The sequence below is a fragment of the Terrapene carolina genome, unplaced genomic scaffold (genome assembly GCF_002925995.2).
Source record: "Terrapene carolina triunguis isolate 2854851 unplaced genomic scaffold, T_m_triunguis-2.0 Scaffold69, whole genome shotgun sequence".
Lineage (NCBI taxonomy): Eukaryota > Metazoa > Chordata > Testudines > Emydidae > Terrapene > Terrapene triunguis.
In genome coordinates, this window is record NW_020664420.1 from 39,408,620 (window position 1) to 39,427,212 (window position 18,593).

The window sequence follows — 18,593 nt, forward strand, 5'->3', positions numbered from 1 at the left end:
CTCAGAGAGAAAGAGGGGGCCATGTGAGTTGAACTACCTTGCCTATCCCACCGTGCCCCAGACAGCACATGGCCACATTAGCCCATTCCTCACTCTTTCCACACAGAAAGGAGTCCCCCCCACACCTCCTGAGTCTGGGCCAGGCTCTCCACAAATACACAGATCCAGCATGTGGCTGCCAGTAGCCCATCCTCCCTGTGGGATAACCATCTTCTCCTGCTGATAGCAAACATGGTTAATCCTGTACCTCAAACCGTGTAGAAGTTTCAGTATTCAAACACGGCTGTTGATGCACAACAGGGTGTTTGTAACAGTTGTACAAAATAGATTTTGTTAGTTATTTTCCTTTTAAAAAACAAACCCCAGGAAAACACCCACAAAAAAACTCCAACCTATGTTTAAAGAACTTTACATTGTAAAATTAAACACATGAGAGTTAGGAAATGCCACATTTATAGTAGCTGGTGCAACCTTAAGCTTTCCACCTTGTGTGTATGTATTGTGATACAATCTTTAATTACATGATCGCAAATTATTTTTTCTGCAGGACCCGCCTCATTCAGTGCACAGGTTGGATGCACAAGGGGTGAATGGTTTCTAGGGCAGGCAAGGGAATTGATGGAGAAAAGTAGACAGAAAATCTTGGTGTGGATAAGAGGGGAAGAGGAGAGAATGGAAGAAGGAAAAGATGAGGTCATGTCAGATTTTGTCAGTTTTCTCTTTGAAAAAATCAGTGAGATCCTGAGCAGAAGGTGAATTGGGGGCAGGAAAAGGGAAGGTTTGAAGAAAGGTGTCAAAAGTTGTGAACACATGGCTGAGATTTCAGATATGGGATTATATCAGGCTGGAAAAGTCAAATTGATTTGCTTGGAGACTAGCAGAATTTAAGGAGAAGAGAAGAGAACAAGTCACTGGTCTGCGACTCAGGAGATACCTGGGGAAGCTGCACCATTTACAGTCACGGGCGGTGTCTAACAGCATATCTACACTGGAGCACAATAGCCTAGTGAAGCCCAGGCCTAAGACACTTAGAATTTTTGTCACTATACACAAATACTTTGTGAACTGCTGTTGGAGTTCACCAAACCTATAACGTACATCTGGAGAAGTTATATCAGCATCAAGAGAAAAACAAGTTGCAGCTGATGGTATACGTTTTATGGGGCAAAAGATAAACATTCCTTTACAGTATAATCAGAACAGTTCAGCAGAAAAGTAAATAATTTAGATGATCCACTGGTGCACAAGACCAATCCATATATATCTCCATATCTATAAATACACAGAGCTGCTTACACTGATGTTTACATAACTCTCTCCCCATTACTTCGTAGGTAATGTCAGAAGCCCCACACTTTCTCCCTAGATGACGGCCTAAGAAAAGAAACCTGATGCTTTCTTCTCATTTAAAGCAATCGGGTGGAAAACTGGTAGGAGAAAACTTATGCAGGACCCTGAAGGCAAGGACAGGAAGCTTGACTCTTATGTAGTGAAGTTACTACACATAAAACTAGCTGTCCTAATATACATAAAATATCAACTAACACTTATAGGATTGTACTATCTGATGTCTTAGCCACTAGTGGTTAGTCTATACCCTATAGGTATAGGTATTTTCTAGGCAAGGTCTTGGTATAAGTTAAGTAATAAGTAAGTAATGAGCTGTGACGTTATTGACATGAACTGGGACCATATAGATCATCGTTGCAACCAAGGTCCTGTAGTGGCACCAAATCTTGTATAAAGGGAGTCGTCAAATAAGGTGTCTAAGACAAGGTTATGGTTTGCTGGTTATGATTATGCTATGATTATGCATGTATCATTTTTGTATTTAAAGTTATAAGTATTGGCTCTATACTGTCTGTATTTCAAACTTGTGCTATGCTTCTGGGTGACACCCCAGACAATTTGGTGACAGCACTGCCTAGCCTGCTTGATGGCCCATTAAGGACCATCAGCTATACAATTGACCCATTGAAAGAAGGCAGATACACCTTGCGACTCAGCAAGGTATGCAGGAACATGCCTATGGACAGAACTCTAAGGTTTTTTCTTGCCATGTGCCCAAATGCTTGTCTTTGGAACAAAGAAAGAAAGGCCACATGACAAGAGACTATAAAAGACTGCTGCATTTCCTCCATCTTGTCTTCAATCCTGCTTCTTACCTCTGGAGGGACCTTGCTACAAACAGAAGCTTTGAACAAAGGACTGAATGACCCATCCCAGCTGTGGATGTACTCCAGAGACTTGATTTAAACCTGCAGTTTATTTCATCACGGCTACAAGCCTGAACCAAGAACTTTGCCATTACTGTATGTATTTGATTCCATTTAACCAATTCTAGCTCTCATCTATATTTTCTCCTTTTATGAATAAACCTTTAGATTCTAAAGGATTGGCAACAGCGTGATTTGTGGTTAAGATCTAACTTGTATATTGATCTGGGTCTGGGGCTTGGTCCTTTGGGATCGAGGGAACCTTTTTCTTTTACTGGGGTGTTGGTTTTCATAACCATTTGTCCCCATAACGAGTGGCACTGGTGGTGACACTGGGAAACAGGAGCGTCTAAGGGAATTGCTTGTGTGACTTGTGGTTAGCCAGTGAGGTAAAACCGAAGTTCTCTCTGTTTGGATGGTTTGGTTTGCCTTGGTGTGCATAGAAACCCCAGCCTTGGGCTGTAACTGCCCAGCTTTAAGCAATTTGTCCTGGATTGGCACTCTCAGTTGGGTCCCACCAGAACCAGCATAGTTACATGAGCCTACAAGGCCTAATAGCTTAGCTAAACAAGACATAAGGTCCAAAAGCCTTAGCATAAGCAGATAACCAGGAGTAACCCTAGATCATAAGATATCACAAGAAAGAATGCTGTAATGACTGAACTGCTGACAGGTAACCACAAGATGCTAGTTTATACCAGCTTGGGATATTTTAAATTAGGAACATCAGCAGATGTCTGACCACAGGAGTGCCATGGTAACTAACTGACATATATGCTAATAAGCTTGAGGTAAACAGACTACTAACATATGGAAGAAGGGCACCCCCCAACATTAGTAGGGTGAGGAAATACAAATAAGAAAAAGGGGAGAAATCCCTACTGAATATGCATTAGGCATAGTGGAGTCAGTGTAACACATTATAAAATTGTATCTCAGTCGGTGTGCCTTGGGAGATGTAACTTTTGGGAGATGCCAGGATGATGACTACTGGTAATGATGGTGATGGTGAGAATGACAACTAACATTTTGGGTCGTTTTGTAAGGGACGTTGTGAGTATGTGGTTGCTCAGACGCACATTCTGTATTATCTTTATCTACCTTGCTGGGTTGGAGTGTTTGTGACTTTACAAAATTGTGTTAATAAAACTATTTCAAATTCAAAAGGCTTTTTCTAAGTGTGCGTGTTGCAACTGTGCACATTGGGGTTTTCAACTGAACAGTAATTCTAATACTACGGGGCCTGATCTTGGGACAAGAACCTACCAAGCCTCAGAATGTTAATGGGGAATCAGTAAGTAATCAATATAAATAATACACAATCAGTAGATCAGGCAACAAGTCAAATAAATGTGATGACTCAACTACATTATTTTACATAGATTGGTTTTATTAAGTTAGTGATTAATGGCATTGTTTTTTAGATACTAACATTACCATACATACCTTTCAGTGCTCATACTTTTTCTTTCTCCGTACCTTTAAAAAAGAAAATTGTTTTTATGAACTTCAGTCATTTTCAAAGAGAATTTTTATTTTTTTAATAACCCCTTCATAGTTAACTGAGAAGATTTCAGTATATTTTCCATGGGATTTGAATGTTAACATTTCTGAGAACCTTGCATAAATCAACATTGCAAGGAAATGGAAAACGGGGAGTTTTTCTTCCTCTTAAAATTGTGTATATTACAGATGAAGTAAAACTGTAGATCAGTAATGGCTGTTAATACAATTAACCATTTGCACTATGAGTCAGCCATACCCATTAATGACCAGAAGGGCTTTAAGACTTTAAAAACAAATTAATATATTACATACAATTCTTCCACTTTCTTGGCTCACTATCTCTCGCAAAGTGCTTCTACTAAAATCATGATTATACCAGTCTTATTTTTATTTTTAAAAAAGAGGAAAATCCTCTTTCCAGTCAGACTTTCATCCTTTTAAAAAGTGACCTGTAAAGGATTTTTTTTTTAAATGGGGCTTGTGTGCCTTTTGTCACTTTTTATGAGATATAGTATAAACCAATGTGTCTTCAGGCTTTTTTTTTTTTTTTTTAATTATTTTTGACTTGTTTTTGCCTGGATCAAGAATATCTAGTTTGTTCTCCAAAAAAAAAAAAAAAAATTAGGGACAATCATCTGGGAGGTCTCAGGGATATTTACCGTATACTCAAACATCTTTTGAAGGAGCAAGGGTTGAAACTTTGAAACTTTAACAAAGGCTTGCTTTCTCCAAAATGTTCATCACTGAAGTTAAAATAGGTATTAACAAGATTAAAGAAAAAACAAAGCTTTAAAACAGTCTGACAAAAAATCTCTTGCCTTTCTGATGACTTAATGTTTTTGTTCTTGGTTCTTATAAATATCCCTATTGCTTTAAGTTTTCACAGTCATTATGAAGTACTCAAGACCAAACAGGACTTTGATTTCTAATGTAAATAAAACCAAGCAGATTATTTTTGTAATTAAAAACAAAAACTTTCAGGCTTTCTTTATCCATCATACAGAAAAACTGGACAAGCCATGTTATCCTTCACAAGTCACCTTTAAAGATATAAATTTACTATGTACTTCAGAAAAAAAATACAAAGATTTGTGGTGGTATATATTGATCTAAGCTTTTGTGGTGTGAAGACTTTTTTATTTTTATTTTTTTTAAATAAATGATAGCTTACATCTATACTGTGCTTTTCAAACCTAAAGGGTCCCCAAACTGTTTTTCAAAATGTGTGCTGTTAAACAGCTGTTTTTCTTTTGACTACTTTTGAGATTATTTTGCAGTCTTAAAGGAAGGATTTCTCATTCTGCTAATACCAGAGAAGCAATGGTAAGAACAAGAGGTAATATTTTCAAAAGTGCTTAAGAGCCTTTGGAGCCTAAGTCCCAGTGACTTTCAGTGAGATTTAGCCTAAGTGCCAAAGCACTTCTGAAAATGATCTTAGGCTCCAAATTCTACACTGCAAAAAAACAAAAAAAAACAACCCCCCCCCCCCCCACCCCCACAGCAATGAGTCTTGGAGCCCAGGTCAACTGACTCAGGCTAGTGGGACTTGCACTACAAGCCAAAAATAGCAATGCAGATGTTCCTGCTTGGTCTGGAGCCTGGATTTTGAAACTCAGCAAGAGAGGACGGTTTCAGAGTCTGGGCTCCAGCCCAAGAGGGAATTTCTACACTGCTATTTTTAACCTTGTAGCGTGAGCCCCATGAGCCTGAGACTCGCTGTCACAGGCTTACCCCGCTTCCACTCCCCCCCCACCCCACACTTTCAGTGTAGACATACCCTCAGGTGCTTTTGAAAATGTTACCCAAAAGCAACAGCATGACAGAATTAAAAAGAAAGGGTTTCAGAATCTTTAACTAGGGCTCTTGCTTACTAAACATGAACAGCATGGCAAAATGTTCAGTTGTGGTTTTAGAGTGATGGGAGGATGTGTATTTGCATTCAAGACAGGTGTGTGGGAGGGTGATAGTTTTTGAGCAGATATTGGCCCCTCTTTTTCTCCATTAGGAGCCTATAAGGGCAGCATTTAGATAACACAATGACAGGAGCTTCAAAAATACCATGGATTAGATTAGATATGAAGAATGAAACACGAACGTTGGGTTCTACCCCAACAAATTCAGAGTCAATCATACTATCAATTTTTAAAAATTATATCTAAACACGGTAGGAGACATAGAAACTAGGGACAGATCCTCAACTGATGTAGTCAATTGAAGTCAATGGAGCTGTGATAATTTACACTAGCTGAAGATTTGACACTATGTGTTTGTTTTAAGATCATATAGGAATAATTACAAACAGCGAAGGTGTATTAACTACATGGAAGAAATACTTGTTAACTTCTATGATAAGGCTAAATAAGTATAATAAAATAAACCCTGTTTAGGTTAGTTATACGTATGACATATCTCGTAATCTATTTTAGTATTGATAAGGTTATTCTAAACCAGTGGCTCAGGGCCCCCCCGGGGGGGGGGGGGGGGGGGGGCTGTGAGCAGGTTTCAGGGGGTCCGCCAAGCAGGGCCAGCATTAGACTTGCTGGGGCCCAGGTCAGAAAGCTGAAGCCCCACTGCATGGGGCTGAAGCCCGAGGCCTTGAGCCCCACCAGCGGGGGATGAAGCTAAAGCCTGAGCAGCTTAGCTTCACAGGGGTCCCTGTGGCGTAAGGCCCCAAGCAATTGGCCTGCTTCCTACTCCCAAATGCCGGCCCTGGCTTTTATATGCAGAAAATCAGTTGTTGTGCCACAGGTGGGCCGTGGAGTTTTTATAGCACGTTGTGGGAGGCCTCAGAAAGAAAAAGGTTGAGAACCCCCGTTCTAAACAACACGTGCTCGCCATACAGCTGTCTAAAACTTGGTGCTATTCATTTCTTGGTGTGCATGTATGGCCAGAGCTTTGTTTGGCAGACCATTTAGATTCATAAACCAGACAGGGATTTTGGTTCTATAAGCTCTCTACCTATTCTGTGTACTCCAAAGGGTCATACATTAACAAATCCTTCACTTTTTAAAAAGTGGTTGCTTTGTAAATTAACATTTGGTACAGCAATAAAGCAGGTGTTATTTGTAAGATATTACTAACAGTCACAATTTTTATATATGATACTATCCAAACTTACCTGACAGATATTTTTAATGTCAAACCCAGCAAATCTATCTTATAACATTCATAATGTATAAGATGTGTAACACACTTGGGGAAATATTTAACAAAACGTAAAGTTCACACAGTAAAACATATACCAAGACATACTTTTCCAAATCCGTTGAACCCAAACCAAGTGAGACATCCAAGAAATTATGCCAAGATGTTTCTGAAAAAAGAAGAGAAAGCAGTGCCCTCTGCTGGTAAAGTTCAGTGCAGGTCAGAATTCCAAGAGCTTTTAACATTTTCTCTGTTACTTTTCCTATACCAGGCACCTGAAGAACAAGAATTAATGTGTCTCAATGAAGTTGGAATTTTTGAAATCTTTGGATAAATGCTTAATGTTTAACATTTAGTACAATTCAACTCAAAGAGAATTTTAGAACTAGGTTGGCACTGAAGAAATGAAATTATCTTTAAGTAAATTATCTGTTTTAGAACACTAGTATTCACATAAGGAGGACATGAGTGTATAGTAAATTTGATAATATTCTCACCTTTCTAATGGGCAAATCTTTGATGAAGTCCATTACAGATTGCCTATCAGGGGAGATTCTGTACTGTCCATTAGGTTTATTATGATCACTGCACATTTTTGCTAACATCATATTTGGAGCAATTCCTTAGAAACAAACAAAACAAAACAAAGGAAGAAACACAACAGACATTTTAACCATAAGACTCAATCTTCCATTTCAATGTTCCTAGATTTAAAGGTGTAAAATTAATCATCCTATGCGTGGCAATGACCAAACAAGAACAGAAAGGAGAAGACTGATGTAAAACAGAGATTCTTACCCATTTTGGTCATTACAGTCATCTGGCACTTTTTGAAAGAACAGGGACATGCAGGGCCGGTGCAACCCATTAGGCGACCTAGGCGGTCGCCTAGGGCACTAACATTTGGGGGACAGCGACCGCGGTGGCCGGATCTTCGGCCGCCCCAGTCATCGTCGGTATTTTGGGGGCGGTATTTCGGGGGCAGGACCTTCCGCTGCCTGGGCGGCAAAAAAGCTGGTGGCGCTCCTGGGGACATGAGAACTGCTATGTTTCATTTTAGCTATGCAATAGTGGCTAAAGCACTCATTGTGTATAGTTTGTCTATCAGGTTAGGTGTATAAAATACTTTGAGATATGCAGGATGAAAGGGATTATATATAAATGCAACATATATAATTAAGTGATGAGGGTTTTCTGCAACTTGGTACATGATTACACATTAATATGACAGTAATTTACAGTAAAAGAGAAAGCTTGGGGTGGAAGAGAAGTTATGTTTGGTCTAAATATGAATGAGGTATCTCAATCAATTACAGTTCAGACATATGGCAAATAGTTATGACACATTTAACAACCTAAACATCGTAGTAGAGCTTCACCAAGGATGAGGAAAGACAGTCCATGGTTAGGGTACTAGTCTAGAACTTGGGAGAGCTGGGCTCAAGTCCCTGCTCCACCACCGACCTCCTATGGTACCCTGGGCAAGTCATTTAGCTTCTGTGTGCCTTAGTTCTCCCATCTGTAAAATAGGGATAATAATGCTCCCCTACCTCACAGGGATGTTGTGAAAATAATTACATTAAAAACAGTGAGGTTTTCAAATACTATGGTAATGGGTATCATGTAAATATCTAGGATAGATGGAATATCTATCTGTTCTTGAAAATTAAGGGCAATTTATCCTTTTTATTGATTTGCGTGTGTCTTTTTTACTCTTTTTAGTAAATAGAGTGCCATAGATCCAGCTGGGCACTCCCTTCCAGCCATCCACTGGACTGGTGTGAGGGGAACCCAAGCCTCTGGCTCCCTGGATGTTTTAAGCTTCCAGAGTCTCAGCAGGCTGCAGCCCTGTTTCTTCCCTTGGTCTCTCTGGCACATTATCTCAGTCATAGAGCTTCTCAGCCCACTTGCACCTTAGATCCCAGGGCCAGCACTGATCCCCAAGGTACCCCAGTTACTTAACATACTCATCCCCAAAACTACACCCCCAAAGGTGTGAAGCTTCTGGTTACAGTTTAGAGCTCTCTGGAGCTCACAGTAGTTATAAAGCATATGACATATGCTCACACACACTGCATAGAATCTATTATCTTAATGCTCTTTTACTTAGTCATGTACAGAAGAGCATAGATCCTACAGAACAACAAACATTTAACCACAACACCACTTCCCAGCTCACAATTCCCTTGTGAGCCCTTAGGGACCATCTGTGTCCAGAAAAGCAGGCAGGCAGGCCAGGCCTCATGCAGGCTGTTACATGCTGGGTGATTTCTGTCATAGAGTCCCTTCCCCAGCTTGTGATATCTTACTTTCACCTGCCCCACACTTCCTTTTCCTTGCTATTTAACTCCCCCATCTCCAACTTCCTTTGTTCTGTCTTTTGAGTAACTTTCCATTGCTCCTACCTCCCCCACCCCCACTGTCCAGAGAGATAAGATAACAATGGTTTTCTAAGGATGCAGCTGATTTTTAGCATAACTTTGGAGTGGTTAAAGTACCATTGTTAAACTTTAGAATTCCCTATTGTCCCTGCTATAGGACCGATCAGTAATGGTGGATCCACATACACAAAGACACTCACGATACAGCAGTTTTTCATAATACAACTTCATAATATCAACTAGAAATCATAAATTATACGGACAGAGCCCCAGATCATCACACAAAATAACTGGGTTTTTACAGATGAACCCTGTTGGTACTAAGCCCTGGTCTACACTCGGGGGGAACTTGACCTAAGATACGCAACTTCAGCTACTTAGGTCGACTTACTTGGCCGTGAGGATGGCGGCGAGTCGACCGCTGCCGCTCCCCCGTTGACTCCGCTTCCGCCTCTCGCAGCGGTGGAGTTCCGGAGTCGACGGGGAGCGCGTTCGGGGATCGATTTATCCGCGTCTAGATGAGACGCGATAAATTGATCCCTGATAGATCGGCAGGTAGTGAAGACCTGCCCTTAGGGTGAAAAGAGGTGAATAGCAGGTGACAAATAGATTGATTCTTCTCTATAGCCTCGATGATTTAAAGACTGACTGCTGTTTATAGTGATTATAATTTATTCCTGGTGATGCTAGGAACCATTCTGTATATCACTGCTTACTAATAGTCCAATTAGCCTTCTAGATTGTCAGATTATTAAACAGTAATCACTTTTCATTTTCGTTGATCAAATCCCCAGCATTCTTAAGAGGTCCCCCCCTACTTTTCTAAACAGTGAGTCATCCAGAAGAGGATGAAATTTTACAGAAATGAAACTAAAAATGTTGTTGACAGTCAAGCAGTACTGCTTCAGAGTTTTGCAGTGCCCTATATGAAGTAACATGTTGGGTGTCATCCAGCTTTGTTCCATCCTATTACTTTCTCCTCTACCCATGTTTTCACAGGACATTTCCCCTGCCTACTTCCTGCCTGTGCCCCCCCCCCCGTGCTCCAAGCTCCGCAGGCCCTGATAACTCCTTTATACAGATCAGCAAGTCACTGAGGGCTTGTCTACACTGGCAATTTACAGCACTGCAACTTTCTCGCTCAAGGGTGTGAAAAAATGCCCCCCTGAGCACAGCAAGTTTCAGCGCTGTAAAGCACCAGTGTAGACAGTGCACCAGCGCTGTAGACTAGCCCTAAGAGTCCTGAAGAGCAACTATCTGAACTAATGGACTGAATGCAGTTCGGGGATTTGATCTCTGACGCAGCCTAATAGGGGCGATTCAGACAGGCTATCATAGATCGAGTTCCAGTTGGAAGATCAGTTGGGCAAGTACGAGCTGCATAGATCTAAAACTGCCACTGCCTTGAAAAGTAAATACTAACCTGTCTGGTAAACAGTTTATTTTATTTTTAACATGTCAGTGTATTTAGTGCTCAAGAAAGTGATTAAAAACTAGCTTGAGCAAGGCACAGGATGGGCAAGTGTTGAACATGTTTCTCCACACAGCTCTGCTAATGTGCCTTTATCCTAACTAGTAACAACTATAGCATTCCAATGTTAAATCTATCTTTGATCAAAGGCTTACAAAATCAGTAGGGCAAATTAAAATTTAAATGCAGCTGTCCAGAGGTGTAAGACTAATGCCTGAGCCAACTGGGTCACTTTTCCACTTTAGCGGAGGAGTTAAGATTGAAAAGGAAACCAGGAAGAAAAAGGATGATCTGACTGCTATCATTAACCAAAAGTATACAATGCCAGCAATAGCAATTAATTAAAGAAGAAAGATTTCTTGTGGTTAAATAAAGCATAAGACTGGGTTCTATTCTTGACTCTGAGATTTCTTGTGTGATGTGGCCTTGAGCACGTCACAATCTTGGTGCTTCAGTTTACATATCTGTAAATGGGGTATACTTCCTTACATCAAAGAGGAGATGCAAGGCTAATTTTTTAATGCTTGTAATGCACTTTGCGATCACTGGGTGGAAGGCACTACATATATGCAAAATATTATTATTTATGTACATGTGTGTACCTGCACTGGCAGTCAATCCAGTTTTTTGTTCAATCCGAAAGCGAATTTCCTTCACAACTTCTTCAGCTGAAGTTCCAAAGACCACTGAATTTAGCAACAGTTCTTGATCTCTCTGTTCTTCAGTGTACAGGTGGGAAGTAGCAACAGGCTGTTCCTCTGTTATAGAAGTATTATCTTCAAACAATATTGGTGAGGATGAGTGTGCATCTTCATTCAACTTTAGTTCATCAGGTGCAGTTACATCTTGTTTACCTACATTATAAACGGGTACACATATGTGTAACTCATCCTTCTTAATAAGCAACATATATTTTGTGAATTGATTCCCTTGCATAGCTCCTGAAAAAAGCTGATTTACCTATTTCACTTTTTTCTGTTTGCAAAGTTCAAGTAATTATGTAGCTGAAATAATTTCAATTACTGGTACATTTTTTTTAAAAAGGAAAGGTCATAACCACCTCATTGTATATGTGATTTGAGCTTGGCCCAGGATTAGATTTGGCCAGGAAACTGAATTTCACTTTGGTGGGGGGGGGGGAATTGAAATTTTGGAAATGTTTTTGTCCCAAATTGAGATAAAAAGTTAAAACATTATAATTTTTTTGAGGAAGTGAAATTCTGCAATATTTTCTTTCAGAAACACTAAAACATTCTCTCTGTGGGAATATTCTGGTGTTTCTGAAACAAGAGTGCCTAGAAGCTCTGGCTCTGCTGCAGCCTGCCAGGTGGCCCCCCAAGCAGGATACTGAGAATCCCAAGTTGTCTGGTTCCTCTGCAGCTCACCTGGTAGGCTGCAGCAGAATTCAGGCTCCCAGCAGCCAGAGCTTCCCAGCCTCATGGGCAGCTCACCTGGTGAGCTACCAGGTAGCTCACATTCCTAGCGCCAGGCAGGTTGCAGGAAAGCCAGGGAGATTGTGAGCCCAGGTTCCCAAACTCCTTGCCATATGGGCTGCTGAGGAACCTGGAGTCTGGAAGCCTTGGTAACCTGAGCTGCTGAGGGGTTGCCACTGAAAGATTTGTCAAAAGACACACATTCATGCAGAACATGTAGCTTTTGATGAATCTGCATTTTCTAATGGAAAAACATTCCATTGAAAATTTCTGACCACTTCTATCCAATATCTTCTAGGTATACCCAACCAGGTGAAGTCCAGTGTGGGGCTCTGCAGTGCAGCTTGCAAACGTACCAAAGCAGGGAAGGTAACAAACTGAAAAAGATTATAGTACTTAGATAATATGGAAAATATTACCAAGGTTTGCACATATTTACAACAGCTAAGAGATTTGTTGAAAAGAAAACTAATGAGAAAAAAAATGGAAAGAACAAGTGGGAGTAGATGTGTTTGTGAGATCATGTGTAAATTGCACAACATCTTGGGGAACATTCAGGCCCTCTGTGTCCTTGAGGGAGAGAGAGAAAAATACTTTTTATGCTGATTATGGCCCATGGCAGGAGCAAAATGGCAATTCCAGATGCACTTGGCCCTTGAGGTTTGGGGAACATGATTGGATGACTACCATAGTGAAAATCAGTGTAAATGGGGTAGGATCTGAGGCTAAAATCAGCAAAGAACAAATTAAGAATTACTTAGACAAGTTCAATGTCTTCAAGTTGGCAGAGTCTGATGAAATATATAGTAGATTACATAAGAAACTGAAGAGATCTCTGAGACAAGCGATTATCTTTTAAAACTCATGGAGGACGGGAGAGATACCTGAGGACTGGAAAATGAAAAATATAGTCCGTATCTATAAAAAGAGGAATAAAGACAACCCAGGGAATTATACATCAGTCAGCTTAACTTTGATACCTGGAAAGATAATGGAGCAAATAATCAATCAATTCGTAAGCATCTAGAAGAAAATAAGGTAATAAGTAACAGTCAACATGAATTTGTCAAAAACAAATCATGTCAAACCAACCTAATATCCTTCTTTGACAAGGTGACAAGCCTTGTGGATAGGGGTGCAGCAGTAAAAGTCATATATATTGACTCTATTAAGGCTTCTGATACCACCTCACATGACCTTCTCATAAAGAAACTAAAGAAATATAGCCCAGATGAACCTACTATAAGTTCATCTTACACTGGCTGGAAAACCGTACTCAGAGAGTAGTTTCAATAGTTCAAAAACAGGCTGGAAAGGCATAGAGTGGGCTCCCGCACTGGGTCCAGTTCTATTCAATATCTTCATAAATGATTTGGATAATGGCATAGAGAGTACACTTATAAAGTTTGCAGATGATACCAAGCTGTGAGGGGTTACAAACATGGGCGCCAGGTTTGTATAATTTTTGGTGGTGACCAGAACGGATCCAATCAGAGCCATCCCATCCATAGGATGGACTGGGACAACCACCCTGGGCCCCGCACTTTGGGCGGCCCTGCGCTTCAGGGGGACGCAGGGCCCAGGGTAGCCTGGGGGTTCAGTGGGGGGCCTGGCACTGGCAGCAGCAAGTGACCCGGCCCCAGCCCACCCCACTCTGCCCCCTCCCTATCCCCATTCCACCCCTTCCCCCAAGCCCCTGCCCCACCTCTTTCCGCTGATAAACTGTTATCCATTGAGGACAGGACAAGAAGTAATGGGGTTAAATTGCAGCAATCGAGATTTAGGTTAGACATAGAAAAACTAACTGTAAGAGTAGTTAAGCACTGGAACAAATTACCTAGGAAGGTTGTGGAGTCTCTGTCATTGGAGGTTTTTAAGAACAGGTTAGACAAATACCTTGTCAGACATGGTTTAGATAATACTTAGTCCTGCCTCAGTGCAGGAGACTGCACTGTTGACCTATTGGGGTCCCTTCCAGTTCTTCATTTTTATGATTCTCGGGGTCTGACTCTACACGCCTTCAACATACAGAACCACAATTGACTTCAATGAGAATTACATGTCCTGAGGGTTTGCAAATGGTATTAAAAAAAGGAAAAAAAGGAAGAAGCCTGTTCATTTAAGCAAAAACGGTGTTATTTTGAAGATAGACATGCCTAAGTGCATACTTGCCAATATGCGATATGTTCATAATGCCTATTTTGTTACATCTCTGTTCTGATAGAAGATGGGCCAGTGTTTTTCAGTAGAATTGAAAGGTGTATTCTTGTTTATCTCCTCAATGGCCTTCTTTATAGTTTTGAAATGTGCGGGATTAAAATGATGCTGTTTGTCTGTGCATAAAGTCAATAACTGGCACAAGACTTTGCCTACAAAACTTTTTAATATCCCCAATGGTGGATCCCTCTATGGGAAATTCTGCCTTTCCACATTCCAATAGCAAGAACTGATGTAATCATGTTTTAATCATTCTTTATTTTTGAAGAGTTCATTTCTTATGTATTTTTATTCTTGTAATGCACTTTAATGGAGCTCAGGTGTATTGCCTTTGTAACACGATTTCTGACACTTCTAAAGTGAAGTTAGGGCTTACATATCATGGCGCTGATTGCAGTTTGCTATAAAATACTTATTCAAAGAGTCAAGATCCTCTCTATTAGGGAAGAGATTTGTTTACATTTCATAACTGATTACTCTACAGAGCCATACATCATAATTTTCATATATAATAATTTCCAATTTACTATGCTAATATCTATAATATTTAGTAATTTGGTTACCATTTTTTGCAATGTTTTCTCTTTTGATGAAGTAACTTCTTTTATCTTCGGGCCAGTTCTGTCTTTCCTCTAAGTACTCCGTTATGTTCAAGTAGGCTTCATCTAGGCCAATGGGCATAAAACTAGGATCATATTCAGCCAGTATTTCTCTAACCTTGATAAACACGTAAAGAAAGTTTAAAGTTGTGCTGCAATAGCAAAACATGTTGGTGTGTATTAAAATGAAGCTGATACTTTTGCAATAACATGCATACTTTGCACATCCATTTTGATCAGAGAATCAGTACCATTACTCTAAGTATTTATGAAATAAATAATGTATTGATATGGCAAATTTATAAAACTTCTGTTTCTCATTTAAAAGCAGCAATAAGTCAGTATTACACACCAAAACAAAGATCAGGCTCTCTGAGCAATGTGCATTTTACTGAAGAGGTAGCTGAGAGATACATGTTTAAGTGACTATACACTCTCACATCATTAGGTTCCCATGACACTGTGGTAACCATGTGAAAAAAGTTCAAGAGGCTTGTAAGTTTATCAGAAACTTGGGATGCGTATGTGGTCTGATTCAGTTTTTCATGCTGTGCTGTGATTTGCATTCATATCTGAAGGATATAACATTTAATTCAATGTACGGAAAACTGGTTGCCTAAGAGAAGAAAGCTTTAACCATAGGAAAAATAAATTGATGTAGCTGACAGCTTGAGGATATTTTAGTGTAGTTGTTGAGGACAATGGGCAATGCTTAGTGCTAGTTATAGCCCTACCAATAATCATACAGCTCATTTTAGTTAATTTACACACTGCAATTCTTTTGATAAAATACAGAAAAGTTGTGTGGTTTCTTACACCTAAGTAGTTATAATTCATTGCTCTGACCACACTAACATGTAAAATAAGCCGCTTCTTACACAAGTGGTGTGTAAAAGTACAACTTTTTCAATCTGATAGGGACATTTCTTTGTATTAAAGAAATTTACTTAATGGACCTTAAAACCCATTTATGTCTATCAGATCTTCATCTCCCCAAACCACTCACAGTGGTCATCTCTTGTTTAAATATTCTTTTGAGGGTCTTATGATATGCAAATCTTAGAGTAAATGCTCAAAATAAAATTCTGACACCTATTTTTGTAGTTTTAAATGCTTCATTTTCACTATAAAATACTTGAGAACTTTTAGTAAAATTTTGTGATTTAAATCTTCAAGGACAGTCATGGGCTCTTCCTCTTCTTGAAAGTGACTAAAACATAGCCTTCCCAACAAGTTTTGATTGCTAATGTGAAATCAGTTTGCTATTTTCAATCCAGGTCTGAGTAAAAATGGTATAAATATAATGAGAACAACCACAACAAATGAGAAGAAATGGAAATTTTCAGGAAGGGGCCAAGGCCTAAGGACCTAATCCTGCATCACTGAAGTCAATGGAAGATTTGCCATTGACTTCAGTGGATATAACATCAGGCCCTAAATGGGTCTGGAGACTGACCCATACTATTACCATTAGAGTGATCCCTCCACATCAGATTTCAGGCTCTGGACTGGCACTCAGGAGATCTAGATTAAGTTCCTGGCTCTGCCACTGAGACCATGGGCAAGCTAATTAATCTTGCTGTGCCTCAGTTCTTCATCTGTAAAATGGGAACAACGCTGCCTCCTTCCTTCTACTCTTTGGAATCATTGGAAGGTGCAACAATTTGTATATGGGGAAGTCTGGCCTCATTTTATCAAATGCTCCCTTAATGGAAATAATATCTGAAGCGCCAATAATAAAAGGAACATAAAAATATATACAAATCTTCAACTATTTTACCCTTATCCACAAGACAAACTGTAATACAAGACTACATCCATATCGTGAGGTCCTAATTACATCATAAACAAGTCTGATTCGTTCTCAAAACCACATATTTATATAATATACATTCTATTAATAAAATGGAACTGAAGAACATCAAATGGAATTAACATCAGTGTTTAGTTTACCAGTAATCTTGTAAAGTGAAAAAAACCCACTATTTTTTGTAGATCTTGGGTCAAATTCATCCCTGTTGTAACTCAGCTGAAATTAATGGATTTACACCAACAATTAATTTGCCTCAACAGCTACAGAATATATTTAATCTTTCTTCATACAAAGTTATATGTATTCTAAATATTTCTAAGGATGTTAATTCAAACTGATCTTTTGCAACTCTCTCATGTGAAGCTTTAAGATTATAATCTAAACCAATTTATTTAAATCTTAAGAGAACACAAAGTATTTAAATATATACAGTTATTCATCATAATGTATTAATTACATGTATAGTTTTTTTTTTTTTTAATGGAAAGGAATGTACCATACTTTTCTAGGGACAAGAAACACTAATCACCTTTCCTCCTTCCTTAATTTTTTCCATTTTACTCCTCAGTCCATTCATTCTCTGGAAACAAATATAGAGGTCTTTTGAGCTTATTAATGCTCTTTGATTCAATAGCTCTCCCAGGTAATTAGTATTCCATATGGTTATTATGGTATGAAGAAATTCTCTTTGCTCTCCCTATTTACTCCTAGTTTCCTAATTATTAGATTATGTGTTATGGTTTTGAATTTACCAATATAACAACATCATCTGTTCATTACATAATTTTGAAAACCTCTATTATCTTAAGTCTATATGGAACCAGATTATGGATGAATTTGTCCCTACTGCCACAGAATGTTAATTTAAATGCTGTATTTAATTTACATTCAAAGCCATGACTTGAAAATTTAACCTTTAAATTAACTTTTTTTAATCTTATATACAAGTTTTGATTCACCGTTGTCTTAAAATCTAAAACAAAAGTATGTACTGCTATTGGTTTGAGAGATGTTCTCGTTGATTACTTACCTCTTTACTCACTTCTTCATACTTTTTGAAGTTTAATGGCACTATAGTAAGATGTGGGCATAGTTTCTTAGCAATAAATCCAGGCATGGCTGCACGGACCCCAAATCTCCTAGCATGATAATTTGAAGTGGACTTAGCAGGGAAAAAATAGATATAGAGTTAAATAACCATATCCTACAGCATACTTGTGAGTTTTAATACATGCAGCAATTTTAAAGACTGAAGTAAAAAGATATAGAGACAATGCTCGTCACAGAACATCTATCAAACTGCAGTAACCAGTTCCATTCTAGATTCAGTATGTTATGTTCCATAGCTTGTAATTTATTTGCATTATGAGAACTACATGATTTTAGGGACTGGTAACTGGACAGTCTTCATCTCTAGTTTGCGGGTTCATATTAAGTCAATTTGTTAATTGATAAACTTATTTAACTGAAGTGTTTTCAGTTTTTGCAGATCTGCTTAGAAAGGCACTAACCGGCATTTGTTAGAAACGTTAGCAAAGAGCACAGTATTGACTAGGCCATAGACACTGTTCCCATTTGCCCCCAAAAGGTGGTCTCTCTAGAAGAGGGGTGAGTCACACTGGCTGAACAGCTTGTGGAAGCTTGTATGGCTGTTGTCTATGCCATTCTTGTTCCAGGGACAAAGGACATCAGTTTCCTGGCAATCCAGTACCTTTCACATGCCCTTTAAACTATACTCCTCTTTCTTGCTTTGGAGGCTAATTCCAATATTAATAACAAAAAAATTGAAATTAAAGACTTGCTTGTATATCTG

At 39.1% G+C, this 18,593-nt stretch overlaps 1 protein-coding gene across 4 annotated transcripts in view; it reads right to left on the reverse strand.

The window, feature by feature from the left end:
- The window catches only part of POLK (DNA polymerase kappa), a 104,154-nt gene that overhangs the window by 51,945 nt on the left and 33,616 nt on the right, over positions 1-18,593 (reverse strand). For all 4 annotated transcript variants that reach the window (XM_024194126.1, XM_024194123.1, XM_024194124.1 and 1 more), the window contains exons 5-10: positions 17,811-17,942; positions 14,932-15,085; positions 11,321-11,572; positions 7,364-7,488; positions 6,975-7,141; positions 3,663-3,695 (exon numbers count right to left, since the gene is read on the reverse strand). In XM_024194126.1, the coding sequence (XP_024049894.1) occupies positions 3,663-3,695; positions 6,975-7,141; positions 7,364-7,488; positions 11,321-11,572; positions 14,932-15,085; positions 17,811-17,942 (863 nt within the window). The remainder of the gene's footprint in view (positions 1-3,662; positions 3,696-6,974; positions 7,142-7,363; positions 7,489-11,320; positions 11,573-14,931; positions 15,086-17,810; positions 17,943-18,593) is intronic.